The sequence below is a fragment of the Chaetura pelagica genome, unplaced genomic scaffold (assembly GCF_000747805.2).
Source record: "Chaetura pelagica isolate M959 unplaced genomic scaffold, ChaPel_1.0 scaffold610, whole genome shotgun sequence".
Lineage (NCBI taxonomy): Eukaryota > Metazoa > Chordata > Aves > Apodiformes > Apodidae > Chaetura > Chaetura pelagica.
Genome location: NW_009951801.1, coordinates 9,643 through 16,584, shown reverse-complemented (window position 1 = coordinate 16,584; position 6,942 = coordinate 9,643). Strand labels below are relative to the sequence as shown.

The following is a 6,942-nucleotide window of genomic DNA, read 5'->3' as shown; positions in this document are numbered from 1 at the left end:
GACTCAAACTCTCCTGTATCGTCTTGACCACCCTCAGACCACCTTGAGCCCTGTGTCATCTTTTAGTCCTCCCAAAATAATCCCCAGTCCTCTCCTTTATCCCCAGCCTACTCCAGACACCATCTGACCACTCTCTTTTCCCCTGACCCCTATGTCTCCACCCACCATCCCAGTCCTTACATGTGCATTTCTCCCATAATATTTTCCTAAGATGTCTGTATCTCCCTGACCCTCGACACACTCCACAATGCCACCAGTGATGTCTCTCTCTCCTCAGCACATCAACAATGAGCATATCCATGGGGAAAAGAAGGAGTTTGTGTGCCACTGGGCAGCATGTTCCCGGGAGCAGAGGCCCTTCAAGGCTCAGTACATGTTGGTGGTGCATATGCGACGTCACACAGGCGAGAAACCTCACAAATGCACGGTGAGCTGGCATGAGCCTTTGCAAAGCTAAGCTGTGGTGCCTCACACCAGACAGAGCTCAGGCCAGGGTGCCCCCCCACCCTCACCTGACATAATATTGAGGGGGACACATGGTGGGAAAAATGAGGTGGGACAGACAGGGTGGTCATGTGCATGATAGAATGGGGTTCATGTATGCTAGGCCAGAGCAGTCGCATGGCAGAGATGCATGTGAGGTAGAGATATGTAGCAGTTTGGGTACAGCATGGCCATATGGCCAGTGCATAGTGAGGTGGTGTGACATAGGCCAGAAGGGTAAAGGGCTGTGCAGTGTTGTGGGGACGTGCCGGTGAAGGAGGGCAGGTGTGTTGATTGGGAGGGGTGGTACGTGTCCATGGTAGATAGGCCGTGGTAATGTAGCATGGGGGTGATGTGGTACAGGGTCTGTTGTGGGTGTGTGGCATGTTTCACCCTGCTTACCTGCACAGTTTGAGGGCTGTAACAAAGCCTACTCACGCCTGGAGAACCTCAAGACACATCTGCGCTCACACACGGGAGAAAAACCCTATGTGTGTGAACATGACGGTTGCAACAAGGCCTTCTCCAATGCTTCTGACCGGGCCAAGCATCAAAACCGCACTCACTCCAATGAGGTACAGACCTATCTTAGCCTTACTGCACCCCTTTGGGTTCCTGCTATGCCTCCTGTCTAGTCTTGTACTCTGTAAGCTCTCTGCATTCTTTAATTTTTTTTTTTTTTTTCCTGTCTACCCAACTCCCTCTTTTCATGCTCTGATGAAGTGTGGCCCCTGCTTCTTTCCTTGGTCACCTACGTTTCTGCTAAGCTCCCTTTATTCCCTGCCCCACCCCTGTGGATCACCATCCTTGCATTCTTCCTCTGGCTCCCTATGAGCTCCTCTAAGGCCTTGCTATGGCACCTAATATGCCCCCTCCAAGAGGCCTGAACCTCTTTGATCCCTTTCCATCTGCAGTTCCCTCAGTTCTTGGGCCTACTCAGGGAGGGGGATGTATTTCCTGCCCAGCGGTACTTTATTATTATTATTAGAGGGGTCTCTAGGGCACCCTCCCCTCCACCGTGCCTACCTGTTTTACCTGGCAGAAGCCATACGTGTGCAAGATTCCAGGCTGCACCAAGCGCTACACAGACCCCAGTTCCCTCCGCAAACATGTGAAGACAGTGCATGGCCCTGATGCCCATGTCACCAAGAAACACCGAGGGGATGTGGTGCCAGGCCGTACACTGCCCACCCCCACTGGCCCACCAGACCTGAAGCAGGAGAAAGACACTGAGGCCCGGAAGGATGATGGCAAACTTGTGGTGCCTGATTTGGCTTTGGTAAGGAACTGGGAGTGTGACAATGGAGGGAGGTCTGGCCAGGCCTGTTGGAAGAGTCAGTTTACCTGGCAGGAGACTCATCTCGGCATCTGGCAGGGTACAGGCTGGCAGGCTGCATTAAGTGTGTAGTGGATATCTGACACCGTTTTCCTTGGTTAATATTTTGGGTACCTCCTAGAAGCCGCAGCCCAGTCCAGGCGGGCAATCGTCATGCAGCAGCGACCACTCCCCACTTGGAAGCACCACCAACAATGACAGTGGGGTGGAGATGGCGGGCAATGCAGGTGGGAGCTACGAGGATCTGTCCACACTGGAGGATGTGGTGCCTGGTGAACCCATGGGCACCTCAGGGCTCATGGCCCTCCACAAGCTAGAAAATCTTCGCATAGACAGACTGAAGCAGATGAGGAAGCCATCAGTTACCAAGGGCCTGAGTTTGCCAGCCATCCCTGGAGCCGGTGAGACTGTGGTTCCCTCCTACCTGGATGCAGGGCCAGTCCCATGGGCACTGTGTCAAGGGACAACTGGTTTCCACACTTTCCTTTCGATAGTGGGGGACCCCCACATCTGGGCTGCGTTCAGTCTTTGGCATCAATGATCTTAAAGGTCTTTTCCAACCTAAGTGGTTCTAAATGATCTTCTGCCCCCTGTGTTGCCACGGCTTGAATCTGCTTCCTGTCCTAGCAGTCACTAACTATGGAAGAGGCCACATCCTGGTAACTGGATGTGCCTGCCTGTTCCTTTGACCACTGGTACCACACTGTATCCCAAGTGCCCTGTGTAACTCCTCCTTTTCTTTCCTTAGGCCTGCCTGGGGAGGTGCCTGGGATCTCCATGCCGCCGCCGGCTGTCTCGCACCAACGCATTGCAGCACTATCGGCAGCAGAGATGGCCATGCCACTGAATGAGCGCCGGAGCAGCACCACCAGTACTGTAAGCTCAGCCTACACTGTGAGCCGGCGCTCCTCCCTGGTGTCCCCGTACCTGGCTGGACCATGTCTGGGTGGTGAGGCAGGGGCAATGCCTGGCGGGGTGGGCCTGGCAGATGGCTATGACCCCATCTCTCCGGATGAGTCGCGACGCTCCAGTGATGCCAGCCACTGTGGAGGGCTGCCAGGTGTGGGCAGCCTTACCCCGGCCCAGCGCTACCGTCTCAAGGCCAAATATGCTGCAGCCACAGGTGGCCCACCCCCAACTCCCTTACCCAGCATGGAACTGGTGGGCATGGGTGGCCACAGCAGCTTACCTGGGGACTACCTTGGGCCAGCTGAACTTCGCTGCTTTGCAAATGGCTTGCTGCGAAGGCACAGTTCCAATGACTACCCTGGCTATGCAGGCAGTGTTGCCCCTCCCCCGGTGCCTCGGAATAGTGGACGGCGGGCCAGTGACCCTGCCCGGACTGCGGCCAACCCTCACACTGTGCCTAAGGTACATCGTTTTAAGAGCATGGGTAACGTGAATGTGCCAGGAGTGGGCAGAACTGCTTTGCAGCCCTTGGGTGGTTCTGATGCCAATATTCAGCGCCATGTCTTCTCCCCACGCCCACCCAGCATCAGTGAAAATGTCTTTCTGGAGAGTGTGAGTATAGAAGGCCCTGGCCCAGGCACAGAGTCTGGCTTGCTAGAGATGGAACAATACTTGAACTGCCCCGAGGAAGGCTTCCCATGCCAGGGGACAGGTGTGGAGCTTCAGTGTCAAGGCCTCTACAGCAGTGCTCACCGGACCATGGGGGGTATGCAGCTGAACCCTGGAGGACATGGAGGTACAGAGGAGGGTTTGCTTCAGTCTGAGTTCTCCCTCCCTCAGTGCCAGATGAACCAGCACTTCATGAGTATGCATGCTGGCAATGGGATCATGCCAGTTCCATGGGATGAACCTCCCCAAGGCGATCTGGAGATGAGTTCTAGGCAGTCGAGTGTCAGTGCCTCCACTGCTGTCATGTCTCGGCCACACTGTCACCATCAAAATACGGAGTACCAACTACCCGGTTCTTGTGGGCAGCAACCCAAACGTGTGAGCTCATGCCAGGACAGTGGATTATCTGGGGGGCACCGGCTTAGCCGACTACAGATCAAATCTGAGCAGTGTTACCCAGCACCTACACCAGCACTTGCTCCCTGCCAAAACACCAAGCTTGCTGGGTCTGTGCAGCCTGCGGCATCATTTGGCCAAGCCACGAATGTAGGGCCCAATGGTTACCAGTCTGAGGCATCTGTTGGTTACATGGGCATGTTGAGCCCGGGCAGTCGAAGAGCTCAGACTCCCACCATGCAGACCAAAGAAGTGATGGTCCGTAGTTATGTACAAGCCCAGCAGGCTTTGATGTGGGGAGACCAACTAGCCTCAAAGGGAGGGGAGGCTGGTATGGGGCTCAGTAGTGAAACTGGGCAGTGCCAAGTCATGCAAGCACCACTGTACCTCAGCCACAAGTACTCGGGTTACCAAGCCAAACCAGATCACCTGCAGGGTCTGGCAGAGACCGAACACCTCCTAAATACCCCATGCTTCAACCCAGAGATGGTGCCACATCCACCTGGTGGCCCTAAACCACCCAGTCACCAAAACAGTCTGAACTACACAGGCAACCTGGCTCAGCCAAGTAATTCCTATGAGGGAGTGGAAGCCAGCTCCCGGCATGTACTTCGCTTGCCTCCTGCCTGCCCCACACATGAGGGACCCAGTAATGCCTTGCTGTATTACCCAGGCCAGGGCACACATGTGCAGGTGGGCAAAGGTGGGCATAAGCTGCTGGGCCAAACAGCAGCAAGCTGTGGGGATCCCAGGCATTATGGTGGGAGCTTGGAAGGACTCAAAGGCAGCCCATATTACTCCCTGGATTCAGGGGAGCAGGTGGCCAACAGCCTGGATTCCCTGGACCTGGAAAATACGCACCTTGACTTTGCTGCCATTGTGGAAGATCCAGAGACAACTACGCTGCTGCCTGGACCCCCAAGCCCTGCTGGTGGTCTCCTGCTGCCTACGTCTGGTGGTGCTAACATGGCTGTGGGTGACATGAGCTCCATGTTGAGTACTCTAGCAGGGGAGAGCCATTTCCTCAACTCCCTGTCCTAACTACGAGGTACCAGCCATCAGGTGGGCATGTCTGCAGGGGAGCAGGGGGGACAAACCACACCTGGGAGGTATGAAATCCTTTCCCTCGTGCAGGTTTATGCATAGTACAGGGTGGAGGTGGTACAGGTGGAGAAATGCCCCTCGAGACTCCCCTTCTCCAGTGTCTGGGTGTCAGGCTCTCTCAGGGGAGCGACATCGCTGTGTCCCAGAGACAGCTGCAACCTGATCAGACACTTCAGATCACCTTTCTTATGTGGGGAACTGGTTTTACGGAGTCCTTCAGTTAACAGCATCTGGAATCTTTGCCTGCCTTCCCTGGTCCTCTGAATAGGGTGGCCCTGCACAGTCTTAATGTTGAAACCAAAGAGTTCCACCCTCTCCAACCCCGTGGGCAGGCCTTGTGTCTATGTTCCCACTGCACCTCCCCCTGCCTTAAATCACAGTCATATGACAGCAGTCAGTCATTGCTTGGCAAGCCCTTCATCTTGCTCAAGGAGAAAGGGAGAGGCAATTCTCGACCACAAGGATGGTGGTGGGGGGCTTGGGGTGCACAGCACTCCATATGTCACTCTGTACATTGTGTGTATATGTGTATGTGTCTCCTGTGGGTGTTATCCCAGCCTTCTTTTTTTTTAGCTTGTTTGAAAGAAACAGCAGTGCCTCCCCTCCCCATTAAACCCTTTCTCAGGGGTATATTAGCTGTGTGCCTTTGTATCCTAGCATATGGGCTCCAAGCTAGACCCCTGTGCCAGATGCTGTACAATCTCTACCCCCCTCTTGCTTTTTCCCCTGTTGTGCCAAGCTCTGCAAAAGCACCCCTGCCCTCTCTTGGGTTGTAGATCCAGTTATAGCATGTGCTGCACAGGCCAGCCACACACTGATTCCCACTGCAGGGGTGGGGGGAAAAAAGGGCAGTACTGCCCCTGTGTTGCAGACCTGGCAACACTGAACAAAAGCAGCAGCAGCAGCACACCAAGACCCACGTACACTTGAAGGCATAGTATCAAGGTATGGCTCAGTGCTTCTGGGGTTCAGTGCTTCTGGGGTTCTGAGGCTTTTTCTTCAGACCATCTTGGCATCTCTGGGGGCTACTCTGGGCTCTTCCATAGGCACTGGGGCATGACCTTGGATCTCTAGGGCTGCTCTGAGTGCTGGGAACTCTCTAGGGTCTCTGGGACCATCTAGGTATGTTTGGGCCTTCTCTGGGGCTTTTCTGAGTGGCCTTTTGATGGCTCGGCTGCTGTGTTCTCCAGCATTGTGAGAGCTGCTTTGCTGCTTCTGCAAGCTGACTGCACTTCCCAAGGCCCCTAAGTGCACACTTCAGGGCAGCACTGGGCATTTCTAACCTGGTGTCTCTGGGGATGCTCCAGGACTCCAAGTGTCTGAGTGAATGTCTTTGTGCTGCTTGAGCTGCTCCAGGTGTGCTCAGGCATTCCCAGTTATTCCAAGACTCCTGCAGATTCTCCAGGCTTCTCCAGAACCTCCAAGTCATGGTTCAAGAATATAATTCCTGGTTCTTGGGTCTGTTCTCAGACCAGCTGGGGTTCTTTCAGGGTCTGAAGGTGTCCTGTCAGAGTCTCAGGGAAGCGTTCAGTGTCACCAGGGCTTTCCCCCGTTCCTCCTCTGTTGCTCGCTGGTCTTTCCTTTCCAGGTGGTCACAAGGGTCCCTCCTTCCACTCCTTCCCAAGCCCATGGTGATGACTTTGCCATTATTAAATAAGTCAAAGATATTAACTCCAAATTGGAAACAAAATAGTAGAATTTTAGTTTTTAAAACAAATAGACTTATAGAATCAAATAGAATTGGCAAGTGGGAGTGTTTAATGCTTAAATTATAACGTAGCCATACCTAAGTCTGGAGGCAATAATGACTCCTGCTTAGAATCAAAATAGTAATCAAAGCTTCAGATTTTTAAATAAAGAGAAACAAAAATGAATCGTTAAGTAATGGCTACAATTAAATGCTGGTATTTTCAAAATTCCCAGGCAGTAATGATTCACAACCAGAACTAAGATAAGGTTAAAAGATTTAGATGTAAAATTAGAAAACTAAATATGAGTCATGACTGCCTAAATTTAAACATGGGCCGCTTTTTTTTTTTTTTTTT

The 6,942-nt window shown here is 53.2% G+C and overlaps 1 protein-coding gene across 1 annotated transcript in view; it reads left to right on the top strand.

Annotated features, from left to right (window-relative positions):
• Positions 1 to 4,834, top strand: part of GLI1 (GLI family zinc finger 1) — a 7,818-nt gene extending 2,984 nt beyond the window's left edge. The window contains exons 7-11 of the mRNA XM_010007460.1: positions 278 to 427; positions 894 to 1,058; positions 1,526 to 1,762; positions 1,941 to 2,220; positions 2,568 to 4,834. Coding sequence (XP_010005762.1) covers positions 278 to 427; positions 894 to 1,058; positions 1,526 to 1,762; positions 1,941 to 2,220; positions 2,568 to 4,834 — 3,099 coding nt within the window. The remainder of the gene's footprint in view (positions 1 to 277; positions 428 to 893; positions 1,059 to 1,525; positions 1,763 to 1,940; positions 2,221 to 2,567) is intronic.
• The last annotated feature ends 2,108 nt before the right edge of the window (positions 4,835 to 6,942 follow it).